At 42.7% G+C, this 20,192-nt stretch overlaps 1 protein-coding gene across 1 annotated transcript; it reads right to left on the reverse strand.

Moving 5' to 3' along the window:
- Positions 1-312: 312 nt before the first annotated feature.
- RNASE10 (ribonuclease A family member 10 (inactive)) lies at positions 313-5,472 on the reverse strand. Its single transcript, XM_060174162.1, has 2 exons — positions 5,388-5,472; positions 313-2,674 (listed from the first exon to the last, which is right to left on the reverse strand). Exon 2 carries the CDS (start codon positions 2,667-2,669, stop codon positions 2,019-2,021), a length of 651 nt encoding a protein of 216 aa, XP_060030145.1. The 5' UTR covers positions 2,670-2,674; positions 5,388-5,472; the 3' UTR covers positions 313-2,018.
- Positions 5,473-20,192: the final 14,720 nt, after the last annotated feature.

Raw genomic sequence — 20,192 nt, forward strand, 5'->3', positions numbered from 1 at the left:
AGAGGTGAGCAGGAGATAGAGAGGGAGAGAGACACGTGAAGCCCTGCAGGTGGGGTCCAGGGGCTTGAACCTGGGTCCTTGGGCACTGTGACCAGGTACACCACTGCCTGCCCCCCCCATCTGTCGTGACCACCTTCCCTCCAAATGTTGGTGCTGCAGTCTAAGTGTAGTGACAGCATCTGCTTACCAAGACCCCACCCTCCCACTAATCACTTTTATGATTTTTAAAATTTTTAAAATTTTTATTTTTTATTATATATTTTTAATTTATTGTATAGACACAGTCAGAAATAGAGAAGGAAGGGAGTGATAGAGAGGGAGAGAGAGAGACACACACACACACACACCTGCAGCCCTGCTTCACAACTTGTGAAGCTTTCCCCCTGCAGGTGGGAACCAGGGGCTGGAACCGACATCCTTGAACATTGTAACATGCACTCAACCAGGTGCACCACCATCTGGCCCCACTTTTATGATTTTTTTAAAAAAATTCTTTTTCTTTCTTTTTGTGAGAGAGACAGAGATAACAGAGAGGGGAGGAGAGAGGGAGAGAGAAAGAGTGGCTGACTGGGACTTCTCCACTGCTCTTGAGTAACTCAGGTCCTTGTTGATAATGTGTGTATTCTATTGAGTGTGCCGCCACCGGCCTCCACAGTATGTTCTGCTCTGGTCTTCCTTCAACAGAACTTGGCCAGCAGTTCCTTAAACTGGATTGATTGATTTATTCAGCAATTATTTTCACCACCAGGGTTGTGGCTGGGGGCTTGTTTGTTGACAACTACACTGCTCCCGGCAGCCAGTTTTTCCTGTTGGGTATTTGTTTGTTTTGTTTTCATTTGCTTTTTTTTTTCTTTCTAATTTTTGTTAGATAGGGCAGAGAGAATTTGAGAGAGGAGGGAGAGAGAAAGACAGACGCCTGCAGGCCTGCTTCCCTGCTTGTGAAACCTCCTCTCTGCGGTTATGGAGGTGGAGACGGGGGGTGCTGAACCTGGGGCCTTGTGCATGGTGATACGTGCACTTAACCACATATCACCACCTGGTAATCTATCAGAGAGATGCTGAGGAGAGAATTGGAGCGTCATTCTGGTATATATGATGTCTGGGATCAATCTCAGGACCTCATGCCTGTGTGTCCATCCTCTGTATGCTACACCCCATCCAGGAGAGCACTAACTCCAGGACCTGTGTCTGTACAGGCTCACGGAAAGAAAGCTGATCCACATGGTTCTCCAGACATAGGCACAGAATCACTTTAATTTGTGCTCACTAATGAGAAATGCTGTATGGAATGCCAGGAGGCACATATGATTGTCACGGAGGCTCTGGGTAGATAGTAGGGAAAGACATGGGTAAAGGGGACACTAAGCCCTTTGTAGTCAGGACCCCGGTGAAAAAGGGAGCAGACTGACAACAGCACCACAGAGGAGTCTCTTTCCAGGGCAAGAGATAGGGTTTGTAAACAGGGAACCTAAAGAGATTAGACATCCTTACCCTGATCTCCCCTGCCACTTCTAATCCCAGAACAAAATACAAGTTGATTGAGTCCAAGGGAAAAACACACACACATACACACATGTTGGAGGGGGTGGTGAAAAGTAGAGTATCTTCTCTTTCCTTGACATCTTTTGCAGAGCCATTAAGAGGAGAGTTATATGGAAAAGAGGTTGTGGGAAGAGAGGAATAGAAGGTAACAAGAAAGAAGAGAATAAATTATTTCTTGTATGGGGCCGGGTGGTAGAGCAGCAGGTTAAACACACTTGGCGCCAAGTACCGAGGGACTGGCGTAAGGATCCTGGTTCAAGCTTTCGGCTCCCCACCTGCAGGGAGTCGCTTTATAAGCAGTGAAGCAGGTCTGCAGGTGTGTTTCTCTCCCCCTGTCTTCCCCTCCTCTCTCGATTTCTTTGTCCTATCCAACAGCAATAACATTTATAACAAGGGCAACAAAAATGGGAAAAAATGACCTCCAGGAGCACCGAGCCTCAGCCGATAATCTTGGAGGCAAAAAAAAAAAAATTGTTTCATTGACCAGATGCTACCTGGACCTTCATGTCATTACAAGAGAGGATAATGTACTTTTCTAGAATGAAAGTTAGGTAATTGCAGTGAGGGGTGAGTTGGCCTGGTTTGGACAATTTACAGAAAGTCAAATCAAAAGGGCGGGAGCTTTTGTGACACTTGGCTTTCTTAAGCTCGCAGGCAACCACAGGACTCTTACAGACAGCTTTGACTGTGTCTAGATCCTCGTGGATGAACGTGTACTGGTCGATGCAGGTGTGGTTGTGATCCCTTTTCTTGTGCGCCATCATGGCATTGCACTCCCTGGCCATCAAGTCCATCCGAAGATAGTCTCGGCTGCTGTGAGAGACAGCCTCAGCTCTGAGTATCTTGTTTCCTCCAACCTCATCTTCACTTAGGTGGATCTTTTCCTGCCAGCGAGGTAGAAGCCTCTCTTTCTGGCTAAGCACCAGAATCTTATTGGTTTGGGAGCCCTTTCTTTCCTCCTTGGCCTCAGTCTTACCCTGGGAATCACTGGACCAAAACTCACTCAGTGACTGATCACTCTCCTCCAAGATGGCTGCGGCCATGTGGAGACCCAAGCCCAGACCCACGCCCAGACCCAGAAGCAGCAGCAACACCATGAGGAAGATCTGTACCACAGTCAGCTTCATTTTGCCTGGAGTAGGAGAGGGAAACAGAAGAATGGACTTTAGAATGGAACTTGGATCCAGAAGATAACCTTGCCTCCTTAGACTCGGACAACTTGGTCTTTGGATTTTCCTCTCCCTTCTCTGTGTTACCCCGTTCCTCTCAAGGCAGAAAGCCCTCCTCATTCTTGCTCCATTGCCCTTACTCCTCCTCTCCACATAGTCTCTATGTTTTTTTTTTTTTTTAATATTTATTTGTTGGATAGAGAGAGGGAAATTGAGAAGGAAGCAGGAGATAGAGGATGAGAGTTGCCGGCAGCCCTGCTCCACCACTCATGAAGCTTTCCCTTTGCAGGTGGGGGCCAGGGGATTGAATCTGGGTTCTTGAGCTTTGTAACATTTGTGCTCAATCAGGTGCGTTCACCAAGGTGGGCTACCGCCTGGCTCCTCTCTGTGGCTTTGTAATAATAACAGACCTTGCAGGGAGAGATGATGGGGAGGTGGAGGGGGAGGACCAGTTGTGAAGTTGGGTAGCAGGTGGGACATCCGTGAGGAAAGTTGACATTGCTGTCTCTTATTAAACAGCAGTCATTTCCAGATGATCAGAGAATGGTTGAGAAAACAAGTACTGTGTCACACTTTCTTTCTTTTTAAAATATATATATTTTTTAATTTGTATAGTTTGTTTATGAGAGAGAATGAGAGATAGAACACTTCTCTCTTAGGCTTATGGTGATGCTGGGAATTGAACCTGAAACCAGAGTTCTCAGACATATAAATCCTATGCTCTAACATGTTCAGCTATCTCCCAGCCCACTACATTTTCTTTTGCTTAATATTTATTTATTATTTTTAATTTGATAACACAAGGAGAAATTGAGAAGGAAGGGAAGATAGATGGATGATAGACAGGTAGACAGATAGGTAGGTAGGTAGGTAGGTAGGTGGTTCTACAGAATTGCTTCACTACTTGTGAAGCTTCCCTTCTGCAGGTGGGAATAGGGGCTTGAACCTAAGTCCAAGAACATAATAAAGTCCAAGAACATAATAAAGTCTGTGCTCAGCCAGTGCTCCACTGCCTGGACCCAGAGAAAGAAAGAAAAAGAAAGAAAGAGGGAGTCGGGCTGTAGCGCAGCGGGTTAAGCGCAGGTGGCGCAAGCACAAGGACCGGCATAAGGATCCCGGTTCGAAGCCCGGCTCCCCACCTGCAGGGGAGTCGCTTCACAGGTGGTGAAGCAGGTCTGCAGGTGTCTATCTTTCTCTCCTCCTCTCTGTCTTCCCCTCCTCTCTCCATTTCTCTCTGTCCTATCCAACAACGACGACAACAACAATAATAACTACAACAATGAAACAACAAGGGCAACAAAAGGGAATAAATAAATAAAATTAATAAATTAAAAAAAAGAGAGAGAGAGAGAAAGGAAGAAAGGAGAAGAAAGAGAGAGAGGGGAAGAGGAAGGAAGGAAGGAAGGAAGGGAGAAATGAATATGAAGAATCAGAAGATAGATCATCTGGTAGAGCAGGTGCCTTGTTATGTACTAGAGCCAGGCTTAGTCCCCACACCACATGGCCTCTCTCTCTCTCTCTCTCTCTCTCTCTCTTTCTTTTGCCTCCAGGGTTATTGCTGGAGCTCGGTGCCTGCACTATAAATCCACTGATCTTGGAGTAGTTTTTCCCTTTTGTTGCCTTTATTGTTTATCACTGTTGTTATAATTATTGTTACTACTGTTGGATAGGACTGAGAGAAGTTGAGAGAGGAAGGGAGGGGGGAGAGAAAGATAGACACCTGCAGACCTGCTTCACCACTTGTAAAGTGATCCCCCTGTAGGTGGGGAGCCAGAGGCTCGAACCTGGATCCTTATGGGTTCTTGTGCTTTGCACCATGGGTACTTAACCTGCTATGCTATTGCCCAGCCCCCATGGTCTCCCTCTCTCTCTCTCTCTCTCATAAAAAGAATGAAATATTTTGCCCTTGGGTCAGAAGATTGTTCACCCAGTAGAGAAGGCACTTTTATCATACACAGGATGCCCAACCACCTCATAGGGACACCACACAAAGAAAAAGCTTCCAGTGGTGGAGGTGTGCTGTGATGTCTTCCTCTCACCCTCTATCTGGAAAAATAAAAGTAGAAAGGAGTCTACTGGGAGCAATGAAATCACACAGAAATAAAACTCTAGTCAGCCTTGGCAGCAAAAAGAAAGAAAGAAAGAAAGGAAGAGAGAGAGAGAGAGAGAAAGGAGGGAAGGAAGGAAGGAAGGAAGGAAGGAAGGAAGGAAGGAAGGAAGGAAGGAGGGAAGGAGGGAAGGAGGGGAAGAAGGAAGGAAGGAAGGAAGGAAGGAAAGAAAAATCTTCCCAGGAGCAGTGAAATCACATGTGTGTGAGGTCCTAGTGGTGTGAATAATAGAATCTATAATAAAATCAAATTTGAAGGACTAGAATGTAAGAAGTCACATATTTATTTTTATCTCAAATTAATTTTTGTTCATTCAAGTATTTACTACTCTTCTTATTATCTGTACTCCTCTAAAAAGATCAAAAGGAAAAAATGCTAGGACCTAGGAGGTAGTACAGAGGATAGAGTGTTAAACTCTCAAGCATGAGGTCCCAAGTTTGACCCCCAGTATTGCATATGCTTGCGTGAGGCTCTGGTTCTCTCTTTTCTCTTCTCTATTTTATTATTTTCAAGAGAAAGAACCTCTCGTGTTGTTCCTGGGGCACCCTTGAATGCCTGTGTGACTTACCTGCACACCTAAGTCGTTTGAAAAGATCTTGTGTCCTCCAGCTTCCCAAGTTCTTGTGTTCCAGGGTGTCTTCTCTGAGCTGTATCTTGATGGTTGGACTGCAGAAGAGGGCTAACCTTCCGCTGGTTCTTATGCTCTTAAACCCAGACTCACTTCCTAAACCCACTCCTTCCCTCCTCCCTTACCCAACACTGAGCAAACACACTCAGACAAAATGTGCCTTCTGTTCCCACAAACGCTTTGAAGTAAGGTTATTTGAAAATTAAGACAGATCCAGACGTCTGAGACCCGGAAATGTCTCCAACCTGGGAAATTGCAGACAATTTTATTTTGTAAAGCAATTGCTTCACTTCCAAGTTACCTCCTGTGGTTTTTAGCAAGCTGACCCTGGTGGTGCATTTATTTCATTTCCAGTTCACCTCCTTGGGTTCTCCAGAGGTACATCCTATTCCTATTTCTATCCCACCTGTTCCTGTCATTTCTGGAACTTGGAGATCTTTGGCCTTTATTTGGATCACTTTTCCAATGTGGTTATTTTGCTTTTGACTTTTTAGAACTGTATCAGCATGTCGTTTGACGTTTTGGAGTATTTGAGTCAATCATGAATTTTCACATCTTTGTCTGAAAAACATGTCCTAGTCCTCTACTGTTGTCCCCCACCCTCCAGTCAACAACGATATTCCCATAAGAATAGCCAGATTTTGGGACCAGAGAGAGATAGATCACCAGGTGGGATGGCTATCTTGTCACAGGCATGGCACAGATTTGAGTCCTAAGTACTACTATATGGGAGATAGCCAGTGCTGTGCTGTGGAAAGTTCTAATGTTGTGGTACCTCATTCCCTCTCTCTCTCTCTCTCTCTCTCTCTGTGTGTGTGTGTGTGTGTGTGTGTGTGTGTGTGTGTGTGTGTGTGTGAAAAGTAACCGAGAGACAATGAAGCACTCATGTGTGAGGCTCCAGTTCAGATTTAAAAAAAAAATCTAGATTTTGCAAATTTAATAAATTAGCCCTACATAAGACCATAAACAAAGCAACACTGTCGTTGTCAGTTTCTACAGTCTGGGTGAGTGAAAGCATCAGGGTAACAAATTAATGGTTAAGGAAGGTGTGGAATACTAACCAGCTGTAGGAAGATAGTTTTTTTTTTTTTTTTGCTACAACTTGGATGGAACTGGAGGGAGTCATGCTAGATGAAACAAGGTAGGAGTAGGGCAAACACCAGCTGATCTCACTCATAAGTGGGACTTAAGAAACAAAGTGGGAGTCGGGCAGTAGCGCAGCGGATTAAGCGCAGGTGGTACAAGGCACAAGGACCGGCATAAGGATACTGGTTCGAGCCCCCGGCTCCCCACCTGCAGGGGAGTCGTTTCACAAGCGGTGAAGCAGGTCTGCAGGTGTCTATCTTTCTCTCCCCCTCTCTGTCTTCCCCTTCTCTCTCAATTTCTGTCTTATCCAACAACGACATCAATCATAACTACAACAATAAAACAACAAGGGCATCAAAAGAGTATAAATAACAAATAAAATAAAAAAGGAACAAAGTAAGGGAAAATACAGTGGAACCTCAGTCATGTCCTGTTGATTAGACCTAAGGACACTAAAGTGTGGAGGCAGAAGAGTGTTAGCATGGGAAGCCTGGCCTGCCAGGGCTGGGGAGTTTGGTAGCAAAGTATTGGTACTTGGGTGGTGGATGTGGTAAACTAGCAGATTTTAAACAGACCACCACTCAGCTCTGGTTTATGGTGATGCCAGAAATTGAACCTAGACTTTCCAAAGTCTCTGGCTTACAAATCCTGTGCTCTGTCTCCCCAGCTCATCAATGTGTTATCTACACTATAGAACTATTTACACATTTAATTGTATAAAGGAAGCATCTACTAGATTTTTTATAAAAGACTGAGAACCACTGGTTGGAGAAAAATGCTAATGGCCAGGGATATCTCCCTCTCCCTCTCTCTCTCTCTCTCTCTCTCCCCCTCTCTCTCAAGATTTTATTTATTTATTAATGAGAAAGATAGGAGAAGAGAAAGAACCAGACATAACTCTGGTACATGTGTCAGGGATTGAACTCAGAACCTCATGCTTGAGAACCCCGTGCTCTATCCACTGCGCCACCACCCAGACCACCACATGGCCAGGGATCTCTTTACACCCGTGTGAGTAGAAGCTTCTTTCTCGTCCCACAGTTGCACTTGCTGCTGCCAAGTGACAGTGGAATGCAAGATTCCAGATCAATCTGGGGCTGGAGACTCACTAATAACCCTTGCTTAGTATAGGAAACACAGTGAAAAAGAAAAGGAAGGACTATGGGAAATATGTTCTATGAGCCTAACTCTGCTACAAATAAACTGGTAGATTTTTTTTCCTTCCAAGTTTTTGTCACACACATGCCTGCCAGATATACACACACACATACACACACACACAAAAAAAAAAATCTAGAGAAAGGGCAAAGAAGCAAGCACCTTTTCAGAGACAATTATGCTATTTGAGATACCCTAATCACTGAACACTGGCTCTCCCTGGGATCCTACAGTGTTCAATTGTACGCAGAGCCTGGGGAGTTCACCCTACCCCAACAAAACACACAGGGAGCAGGCATTTAAGGACATTTGGCATACATCTTGATAGTGAAGCTTCCTTATGATATCATCATATGGTGTGTTTCTTCTTAAAGAAACAATTCTAAGGACTGGGTGGTGTCACAACCAGTAGAGTGCACACAAGGACCCACGTTCAGCTCCCTGACCCTCACCTACAGAGAGGGAAGCATCACACCGAGAGTTCAGACTGCCAGAGTTGATTTCACCCACAGGAAAAGGCTGTTTCTAATTGATACATTGCCGTTGTGTAGGCTCTTCAGAGGCCGACATGGAAAACATTCCATCTTCACTTTGTTTCACAGACATGACCTCCTGTGGCCTTACAACCTCTCCATGAAGCAAAAACTAGCATCTTATCTCCTGTTTTTACAATATAATCTAGATTTTGAGATAGTGACTTATCTGAAGTCACTTAGGATCTACTGACTTACCCATATTATTTATTATATACTGGCTGCCTTGTCCCTAATCATCTGTTCCAATAGAGGTCATTTCCTCATGAATCTAAATAATTGGTTGCCATTGACACTAAAATACTCATCAATGTGTGTGTATGTGTGTGTATTGACTATTTTTAGTCATTATTAAGAATCAAAATACTTCAAATAAATAGAAAAAGTTATATAAAAAAGAGTCTCAATATTTTACATGTATAAAACGAACACACACAAACCTGCTCATAATCCACAGAACCAATCCATCGAGCCTCCACCAGATTTTCTTGTAACCCTCTTATCATCTCTTTAATCACAGAAGTACCAATTTGGGTTTCTACCTATTCAGATCCTGCAATAGCCTGCCGGGATCTATTTGACAAATGATCCTCTGGAGGAGTTAATACACCCTTGTCTTGTTCTTTCTAATTGAGTGATTTGGGCAGCTCCTGTAATGTTGTAGTTTTGCTAATATCAAGGAGTCAATAAGACAGCCCACAACCACCCCCCACTCTGTTGTAACCACAGAAACTTTCAGACTACAGAAATCTACAGAAGTAGGGCCCTAAGATCACATTTAATCTATGAACCCCTCCTGTCTGAGTTCTCTGTGTTCTCACAGCCTACACCTCTGCTGGGAAAGATGCCACTTCACTGGTAGTCTGGGTTCACTATTACTAATTAATTAATTAATTAATATTATTATTTTAACCAGAGCACTGCTTAGCTCCGGCTTATGGTGGTACAGGGGATTGAACCTGGGACTTTGGAGCCTCAGGTTAGAGTCTCTTTGCATAACATTATGCTATCTACCCCTGCCCCATTATTTATTATTATTATTTTATCTGCAAAGCCACATTCACTGACTTCTTTGAAATAGGCTTAAGAGTTACCTTCAAAGGCATTTTGTTAAAACATCTTTTGGAAATAACTTTATTATCTGATTTACATGCCAAAGATATAACCAAATCTCCTTGTGAGTCATACTCTTACTAAGAACCTCAATAACCTCACATTTGGGGGTTACCAAATGTCAGTCACCAGTCATGTGAAGGCTCGGTTACTTAGAGATAGTTCTGGTTTACCCGAATACTTATCATACTTATCTGAAGGCCTTGCAATAACATAAAGATCAGAATTTGTCTTTAATAAGGAAGAACAGACTAAGGTATCATTTTTAAAAAAGCTGTAGTTAGATATTCTACATGACTGACACTTTGAGTTAAAATCACAGACAAAACTGCCAGAACTCTTTTTTAATTAAAAAAAAAAAATTTCACCGGAGTCAGGCTGTGGTGCAGCGGGTTAAGAGCAGGTGGCGCAAAGTGCAAGGACTGGTGTAAGGATCCTGGTTTGAGCCCCTGGCTGGCTCCCCACCTGCAGGGGAGTAACTTCACAGGCGGTGAAGCAGATCTGTAGGTGTCTATCTTTCTCCCTCTCTGTATTCCCCTCCTCTCTCTATTTCTCTGTCCTATCCAACAACAATAACTACAACAAGGGCAACAAAAGGGAATAAATAAATAAATATTTAAAAAGGGGGTGGTGTGGGTGGAGAGACAGATAATGGTTATGTAAAAGGCTCTCATGCCAGAGGCTCTGAAGTCCCAGATTCAGTCCCCAGTATTACCATAAGCCAGAGCTGAGCAGGTCTTTCTCTGTGTATCTTTCTCATTAAAATAAATAAAAATTATATATAAAAAAGAAAAGATTAAAAAAAAAGTCCACATAAGTAGAAAATAATAAAATAGGAGAGATGAAACCAGTTGGGCAAAATGTTGGTGTGTGTGTCTCTCTTTCTCACTCTCTAACAAGAGTAAAATTAATACTAGAAAGAAAAGGGCTGGGAGATACCTTAGTGGTTAGCACTGAACTTTCAAATCTGGGACCCAGGCTTGGTCCCCAACATCACCAGATACATCAAGCTAGAGGAGCAAGTGCTGACTGTTGTATAGGATGGATATCTGGGAATTAGCTTTGTGGACCTTTCTGTCTAATGAGGTTCATGTCTTAAATTTTCCATAATAAAAGGTGTTGTTGTTTTTAATCAACTTGAGGGCATAGGAGTGGCTCAGAGAAATAGGGTACAACTGGCATACATGAGGCTCTGGGTTCAATCACTGGCCATAAATAAATAAATAAATAAATTTACCTTAAAAGAAAAGGAAGTTGCAGACAGGAAGTCTGAGTACTTTGTGGGGAAAGGAAGTGATAAATGAGTGAGTTGGGATAGGTATGTTTTTTTCTTTTTTTGGTTTTGAATTTTTACACTCAGTAGTTGAAGCCACTTCCTGACGGGCCCTGGTCTTCCCTTCTGACCAGTCACCCAGTTCTGGGTAAGTGGTTCCAAAGCATAGTGAGTCTAGAGAGGGTGGTGTTCAGGCAGCACTGGCTCAGCCCCAAGTGTACATCAACCTTTGACATGCATCTTCTTCCTGTGTCCGTTTTTTTTAAGATGAACGTACCAAAAAAGGACTGACAAGTTTAATTTGGCCTATGGTCAGTATCAACTTAGTGTGATTTACATATGCATACAGTAGAATATATGTGTATTTAACAGAGTCTGTGTTACCCCTCCCCTAGGAGATATAATAGGTAACAATTTATGAAACACTGGTCAAATACCAGGAAATCAAGCACTTTATTTACATTATAATTTATTCCTAACATCAAGGTAATGGATACAAAATCCCCATTTCATAAATGGAAACAGAGCATTAAGAATATTTTATTAAATTCCCAAGATTGTACAGTAGTAAATAACAGGAGCAGAATTTGAAATGTATATATTTATTTATGAAAGTGGGAAAAAGAGGGGAGAGAGAGAGAGAAAGAGAGATAACACCAGAGCATCACTCTGGAACATTGAATGATGGAAACTGAGCTCAGGACCTCATGCTTGAGAGTCTAATGCTTCCTCCATACATCACCTTTCGCACTGTCAGAGAACTTACTTAGTTACTTATTTCTTTATTTTACCAGAACACCGCTCAATCTAGTTTAAGGTGGTCTGGAGATTGAAGCTGGGACCTTTGGTGCCTGGGGTGAAAGCCTTTCTGCATAGCTGTTATGCTGTCTCCCCAGCCCATTAGGCTTTCTCCCTAGTCTCAGAGGCAGAATTTGCATTTAGGTAACCTAGAAGGTGGCTAGGCAGGTAAAACAGTGACCTGCACATATGAGGTTCCAAATTCCATTGCTCCATCTCTTGTTGCCTGGTGTGCCAGGTGTGCCAGAGTGATGCTCTGGTGTTCTCTCTCTCTTTCCCTTTCCCCGCCCCATGTGTGTGTCCTTGTATGTGTAGTGCGTCAAGTAATTTTTTTTTTATACAAGAGCACTGTTCAGCTATGGTTTATGGTGGTCTCAGGGATTGAACCTGGGACTATGGAGGCTTAGGCAATTTTTTTCTTTTTTTTTAGTATTTTTTTTTATTATTGATTTAATTCTGATTTACAGAATTATAAGGTAACAGGTATAATTCCACACCATTTCCACCACCAGAGTTCTGTGTCTCCATTCCCTCTAGTGGAAACTGCAGTGGTTCTGTTAAGGCCACAGATATGGGTTGACTATTATTTCTGTAACTATCTATACTTATGTATATTTGCTCATTTTTTTTCTATAGTCCTGCCTTCTCTTCCTTTCTAAGTCACACCTACACCTGTTGCTACTGTTGAATATTTTTCCTTTTTGCTTCTCTCTCTGGGTCTTGATGGAATTGTAGTTCAGAGCATTCTGGTTATCTTTCAGTAACATTTCTCCCCATCTGGGAGTATGGACCAAAATTCTAAGAAAATTATAAGAGAGGTATAATTCCTACCACCAGAGTTCTACATCCCATCCTCTCGATTGGAAGCTTCCCTATTCTTATTTATTTAAAAGTATTTTATTTATTTATTTTTATTTTTGAGAGTTGCAGAGAGAGAAAGACACAGTGAGAAATACCAGAGCACTGTTCAGCTCTGGCTTATGGTGGTACATGGGATTGAACCTGGGACTTCGGAATCTCAGATATGAGAGTTTTTTTTGCATAGCTTCCTTATTCTTTATCCCTCTGGAAGTATGGATCAAAGATCTTTATGGGGTACAGAACATGGAAGGTCTGGCTTCTGCAATTGCTTCTCCGCTAGACATGGGCATTGACAGGTCGATCCATACTTCCAGCCTGTTCATATTTTTCCCTAGTGGGGTAGGGCTTTGGGGAGGTAGGATTCCAGGACACATTGGTGAGGTTGTCTGCCCAGGGAAGTCAGGTTGGCATCATAGTAGCAACTTCAACTTGATGGCTGAAAAGCATTAAGATATAGAGCAGAACAAATTGTTTAATAATCAGGAACCTAGAGGTAAGAATATCAGATGAGATCTGGGGTTTCCATTCTGAAAAAAGCTAGGAAGTGTATTTTAGGTATATTCCAAGGGACCCAGGACTTTATTAATTTTTGCCTGAGCCCGACAGCTAACATGCAGGTGAGCTAAAGGTATTATCTGGGGAGATGGTGTCAGAGTTGGGAATAGGACTAGAAAGCTGGATCAGGGCAGAGAATAGCTCCCAAATATGGGAAAGATATATAAAAACTATTAACTGTAAACCCCATCAATCTGACTATGTCTATTCATATTAAGTACAGAAGTCTGAGTAACCTCTATATCCTTGCTGGTCTGAGCTCACCTTCCATGATCATATCTAGGAACATTCTAGGCTGCCCTCATTTCAGGACCAGTCTTCCTCAAGTATGTTGACCCAGCCTCCCTTTGGAGAGTGGGGCAGTTTCTTTTTTTCTTTTTCTTTCTTTCTTTTTTAGTTTTAGTTTTGTTTTTATCATGTTATTGGGGGTTGGTGGTTTTTGTGTGTGTGTGTATGTGTGTGTGTGTGCGCATGTGTGTTTGTTTTGTTTTGTTTTTGCCTCCAGGGCTATTGCTGGGGCTGAGTGGCACACCTGGTTGAGTGCACATGTTACATTGCACAAGGACCCTGCTCCAGCCCTGGTTCCCACTTGCAGGGTGTAAGCTTTGCAAGAGGTGAAGCAGTGTTGCAGTCTCTCTCTCTCCTTCTCTATCTCCCTACCCTCTCAATTTCTGACTATCTCTATCCAATAAATAAATAAAGATAATAAAAATTTTAAAAATTATATAAAAACAGAACACTGGTCAAGTCATGTATGTGTTTCCTGTAGTGGATAATGACCAGTTGTGAAGCGATTAATAGCTAATAGTGGGGGGGAGGTAGGGGGTGGTAGCATAATGATTATGCAAAGAGACTCTCATGCCTGAGGCTCTGAGGTCCCAGGTTCAATCCCCCAAACCACCATAAACCAGAGCTGAGAAGTGCTCTGGTTAAAAAATAAGTAAATAAATAAATAAATAAGTAGGGGGTCAGGCCCTAGCGCAGTGGATTATGTGCACATGGTGTGAAGCGCTAAGACCCGCGTAGGGATCTGGGTTGGAGTCCCCAGCTCCCCACCTGCAGGGGGGTCGCTTCACAAGTGGTGAAGCAGGTCTGCAGGTGTCTATCTTTCTCTATCCCCTCAGCCTCCCCATCTCTCTCAATTTCTCTCTGTCCTACCCAACAACAACAACATCAATGGCAATAAAAACAACAACAGAAAGGGCAACAAAATGGGGAAAAAATGGCCTCCAGAAGCAGTGGATTCGTAGTGCAGGCACTGAACCCCAGCAATAACTGGAGGCAAAAAAAAAAAACCAACAAACTAGGGGAGTCGGGAGGTAGTGCAGCGGGTTAAGCGCAAGTGGTGCAAAGCACAAGGACTGGGTAAGGATCCCAGTTCGAGCCCCCGCTCCCCACCTGCGGGGGGGGGGGTGTCACTTCACAAGTGGTGAAGCAGGTCTGCAGGTGTCTATCTTTCTCTCCCCCTCTCTGTCTTCCCTTCCTCTCTCCAATTCTGTCTGTCCTATCCAACGACGACAACAATAACTACAACAACAATTTTTTTTAAAAAAAGGGAAACTAAATAAATAAATATAAAAAAGAGCTAATAATAAGACAACTCTTTTACAATGTCCACAGCCTAGTCCAACAATGAACTTCACAGAGAAAAAACAAACAAACAAACAAAAAGCACTGTCTAGCTATTTCAACTTACAGTAGCCGTCCAACAAGTTCTCCTAGAGCCACATTAAATTCAACTGAGAAAAAGCTTCTTAAGTCAAAAGAAGATAAACCAGCTTAACTGGTGGCTTCTTATCTTTTCATCACTAAGGACTTTTCTTTCTTGCCACCAGGGTTGTTGCTGGTGCTGGGTGCCTGCTGGGCTGCAGAATAGTGCAGCTTTCCTTTTTCTTTCCTCTACATAAAAGGTGAAAGAGTGAGACAGAGAAAGAAAGATAAAGCACACCCTCATTCTGCCACTCAGGAAGCTTCCCCACTGTAGGCACTCTTGTGTGGTGGCCAGGGTCTTGAACCTAGGTCATCGGGTGCACTGTAATGTTTGGGCTCTACCAGGTAAGCCTCCTGCAGGATCTACTATGGACATTTTAAATTATTTCCAGCCCTCTGGGTCGCTGTAAGCTGTATTTGTTACATTACAAGTATTTCTCTTGTAAGACTGAGCTGAGATGAGGAATTTATTCAGGAAGACAAGATGGCCACCCAGGAAGGGATTCTGGAGGGAGAGTTTACTTAAACCACATGGAATCCTGTCCACAGTTCTGATTCATGCTTGACTTGGTCTGCACATCTGGGAGTTTTTCAGTCTCACAGAATTGACTCATACCAGCCAATCCCCTAATAAAATGGGAAACAAGAGCCCATTGAAACATGAACTGCAGGAACTGAACTTGTCCCACACCTACTCTCCCTGACCCAAGTGGGTGGCCAACCATGAAAAGAAGTTTGCTTTTGAATCAATGTGATGAGTAAGTAGGTTTATCAGGGCCAGGGTAAGGGTTGAAAAACACGAAGGTCAGTGTCTTGTTCCTGGCAGTTACAAGGTAACAAGTTTCAATATTTAGAATTTCCCTTTCTAGTCTCTAAGCTTCCCAATCACTGTCTGAAAAAACAGTAACATACTGGTCAGTTTATTTTTATACCCCTTCTTTTCTGAGATAAGATTAAAGCAACTTGCAAAACCACACTAAATAGTAATGCCAGTCAAATATAGGTAAGAGAAAAAAAATTGAGAGGCTGGGCCGTGAGGTACACCCTGTTAAGCACAGTTATCACCATTCACAAGGACCCGGGTTCCAGCCTCTGCTCCACACCTGCAGCCTGCAGGTGTGTCTATCTCTCTCTCTCCCCCTCAACCTCCCTTCTGCTCCCTTTTCCTTTCAATTTCTCTCTGTTCTGTCAACTAAAAATAGAAAGGAAAAAAGTGGCTACTGGGAGCTATGTATTTGTAGTGCAGGCACATAGCCCTAACCCTGGTGGCAAGAGAGAGAGAGAGAGAGAGAGAGAGAGAGAGAGATGGGTGGGAGTAGAGAGCATAATGGTTATGCAGAGACTCTCATGCCTGAGGCTTTGAAGTCCCAGGTTCAGTCCCCCACACCACCATAAACCAAAGCTGAGCAGTGCTCTGATAGGAGAGAGAGGGTGAGGGCAAGGGAGAGGATGTAGGATACAGCGGGCAGTTGGTGGCACACCTGGCTGAGCGCACATGTGACATGTTACAGTGCTCAAGGATGGAGTTTGAACCCCTGGTCCCCACCTGCAGGGGGAAAGCTTTGCATGTGGTGAAGCGGGGCTGCAGGTGTCTTTCTCCCTAACACCCCTCCCATCTCGATTTCTGTCTATCTCAATCCAATAAATAGTAAAAATTAAAAACAAATTTTAAAAGAGTATAGGATACAGTTTAATTGATAAAACATTTATGAGGAGGGTACTAAAGTTATTATTACTTTAATTTCTCTAAATCTTCATTTTTATCTCCAAAGTTGAAGTTTGTGGGGTTTTAGTGCCTCTCTCATCTTATGATAAGTTTTTTTTTATATAATTTTAAAAAAATATTTATCTTATTTATTCCGTTTTGTTGCCCTTGTTGTTTTATTGTAGTTATTATTGTTGTTGTCGTTGTTGGATAGGACAGAGAGAAATGGAGAGAGGAGGGGAAGACAGAGAGGAGGACAGAAAGACAGACACCTGCAGACCTGCTTCACCGCCTGTGAAGCGACTCCCCTGCAGGTGGGGAGCCAGGGTTCGAACCGGGATCCTTATGTCGGTCCTTGTGCTTTGCGTCACCTGCGCTTAACCCGCTGTGCTACAGCCCGACTCCCTTATGATAAGTTTAACATTTAAGTGGATTCATTCATTCATTCACTCATTCATTCATTTATTCATTCATTTATTCATTTATTTATTTATTTATTTTACTAGAGCACTGGTTTATTTATTTATTTATTTTACTAGAGCACTGATCAGCTCTGGCTTTCGTTGGTGCAGAGGATTGAATTTAGGACTTTGGAGCCTCAGGCAAGAGAGTCTCTTAGCATAACCATTATGCTATCTACCCCCACCCTGGATTTTTTTTTTTTTATCAGTAAAATTTCACTGATTTTATTTTCCCCCTGAAAGCTTTAAAGTTTGCTTTGTTTGTTTGCTGTGTTTTTTTTAGATTTTTTTTTTTTTCAAGAAAGAGAGAGAGAGAGGAAACACAGCAGACTACTACCGCACTGGCACATATAGTGCCAGGGATTGATTTTAGGACCTCACGCTTGAAAGTCTAATGCTTTACCCACTGCTCCACATCCTGGAACACGCTGAATGTGTTAGATTCACAAATGGTGTCCACTCCTTATGAAATGTGATATGGCCTGATGTAATTCTCAGATGGAAAAAATATTTCAAGTTTTGAGAAAATTCTATTATATTTATATACATGATTTAATTTTCTCTCTGCCTGGAGAGCAGTTGAGAAAGATTCAGGGGAAAGAGAAATGCCTCAAACTACTCCTAGCTGCTCACCTAACAGACTTACAGACCACTAACATTTTGGACTCTCTATTTTAGTGTCCCTTACTTTCTCTCTGACCCTTCCCTCCTCTTTCCAGGGTATGGTTGTTTTGGCTTCACTGGACAAATGATTAAAGTCCTGCCTTTGAAAGTAAAAGCTAAATAAAAAAATAAAAGGAAAATAATTCATTGTCTGGGGAAGGGCGGTAGTACACTCGGTAGAGTACATGTGTTAAAATGTACAAGCCCCCGTGCAGGAGGAAACCTTCACAAGTGATGAAGTAACATTGCACCTCTCTCTCTCTCTCTCTCTCTGTCTCCCTTCTCTCTCAATTTGTTTCTTCATCAAAAAAATTTTTTTTCTTTTTTTTTTAAATCTTTTTTTTAAATATTTATTTTATTTATTTATTCCCTTTTGTTGCCCTTGTTGTTTTATTGTTGTAGTTATTATTGTTGTTGTCGTTGTTGGATAGGACAGAGAGAAATGGAGAGAGGAGGGCAAGACAGAGAGGAGGAGAGAAAGATAGACACCTGCAGACCTGCTTCACCGCCTGTGAAGCGACTCCCCTGCGAACCGGGATCCTTATGCCGGTCCTTGTGCTTTGCGCCACCTGCGCTTAACCCGCTGCGCTACAGCCCGACTCCCTTTTTTTTCTTTTTAAACCACATTAAAGAGGGGGAGAATTTTAGAGTTTGTAGTAAGGCAATGAGGACCTTACTGAATTAGTACCGATCTTCATAGGTGAAATAATAGTAATGGTGTTAAGGTAGGAGAATATTAATTCCTGTTCTTAGAGATGCACTCCAGTCTATCTAAAAGTGAACAGGCATGATAATTGCAACAACTTACTTTCAAATGACTTCAGAAGAAGAAAAAAAAAAGGGAAGTGTGTATGTGGAAACATCATTAGCTAGAATAGTAGGAAAGTGTACTAAGGTTCACTGTACTCTTTCTTTTTTTTTTTTTTTTAACTAGAGCACTGCTCAGCTCTTGTTTATGGTGGTGTGGGGTATTGAACCTAGGACTTCAAAGCCTCAGGCACGAGAGTCTTTTAATCACTATTATGCTATCTATCCTGCCGTTCCTTCTGTCTTTCTTAAGGGTAGGAAGGAACTTCACCTCTTTAACAACTAAGTTATTTATTAACCGAGGAGAGAGAGTCAAAGCAGCACTCTGGTGCATACAATGCTGGGGATCAAACTCAACACCTCACACTTTTAAATTCAGCACTCAAGCCAATGTGCCATCTCCCAAGTCACTTTTCTTTTTCTTTCTTTCTTTTTTTTTTTTTTACATTTACTTACTTATTCCCTTTTGTTGCCCTTGTTGTTTTATTGTTGCAGTTATTATTGTTGTTGTTATTGATGTCGTTGTTGATAGATAGGTCAGAGAGAAATTGAGAGAGGAGGGGAAGACAGAGAGGAAGAGAGAAAGACAGACACCTGCAGACCTGCTTCACTGCCTGTGAAGTGACGCCCCTGCAGGTGGGGAGTCAAGGGCTGGAACCAGGATCCTTACACTGGGCCTTGCGCTTTGTGCCACTTGTGCTTAACCCGCTGCACTACCCCCGACTCCCACTTTTCTACTTTTCTATAGGCTTGAAGATTTTAAAAGTAAAGACTTGGAAGGGGCTGGGTGGTGGCACACCTGTTTGAGCGCACATGTTGCAGTGCACAAGGACCCATGTTCAAGCCCCCAAGTCCCCACCTGCAGGGAGAAAACTTCACAGGCGGTGAAGCAGGTCTGCAGATGTCTCTCTTCCTCTCTATCTCCCCCATCCCTTTTGCTATCTGGCTGTCTCTAGCAAATACATAAAGATAATAAAAATAAATAAAAAGACTTGGGGACAAGTTTTAATATATATAATATAATATATATATATATATATATATCTATATATATATATATAGTGCTTCATCAAGGACTTTCTGCCTATGTCCATTTTCATAGCACCAAACACTTCCCCTACTCCTACAACAGCAAAGTAGGCCTCAAACAGAACACATTTTTTAAATAAGTGCTTCCACAAATACAATTAGCCTCATAGCCCTTTTGCCTACAAACACTTTTCTCATAAACTGCTGTCCAAAAGGAAGGCATGCACCCTCTAAATTGCTCTTCCAGAACAAATGGCTTCCTTCCCCACTGAGTGCACCTCTGTGCATGGTTTCCAGCAGTTAAGCCATCCTTTCCCTGGTTCCTGTCAAAGCTCATCCTCCCCCCCCCTTTCTGAACCACTTCTTCAGTCCACTGGTGGAGTCCTGACGTGCTGCTGAAGGGCATGCACACCTTCCATGACTGATGAAACAGTACATTTCTTCCACCACAGTCTGGAGTCAGTCACAACTCCCAGCTCCTCCCCTCCCACCCTGCAGTGGGCACACACGAATCTATAACTATCACGTGAAAGTACAGTGTGACTGCTTTCTTGCTACAGTGTTCAGAAAATGTACTATTGTTATTCAACCTTTGGCAAGCAGGACCCTAACTTCTGTGGATACTTGAACAGATCTTTAGAGATTTTATAGAAAGTCAAAGAATTCCCTCCAGAACTTTGTCAAATATTCTTAATACTTTTCAGGTGTCCATTTCATCACCTCCTCCCCACCTGGCGGGATCTCTGGCTAGTATTGAGTGGAATCTGTCTCTGAGTTCTAGTTCTAACTTTCCAAAGTTGCAAAGAATTTGATTATTTGGGGCCAGGAAGTGGCACACTCTGCAAAACATACGTGTTACAATGTACAAGGACTCGGAATTTGATTATTTGGGGCCAGGAAGTTGCACACTCTGCAAAGCACACATGTTACAATGTACAGGGACTCAGCCAAGTCCCTGGTCCCCGTTTGTAGGGGGAAGCTTCACAAGCAGTG

This window comes from Erinaceus europaeus, chromosome 16, assembly GCF_950295315.1.
Source record: "Erinaceus europaeus chromosome 16, mEriEur2.1, whole genome shotgun sequence".
Lineage (NCBI taxonomy): Eukaryota > Metazoa > Chordata > Mammalia > Eulipotyphla > Erinaceidae > Erinaceus > Erinaceus europaeus.

Bases quoted from the DNA above. Each gene is read 5' to 3' on its own strand.
- RNASE10 (XM_060174162.1), bottom strand. From the start codon at position 2,669: ATGAAGCTGACTGTGGTACAGATCTTCCTCATGGTGTTGCTGCTGCTT.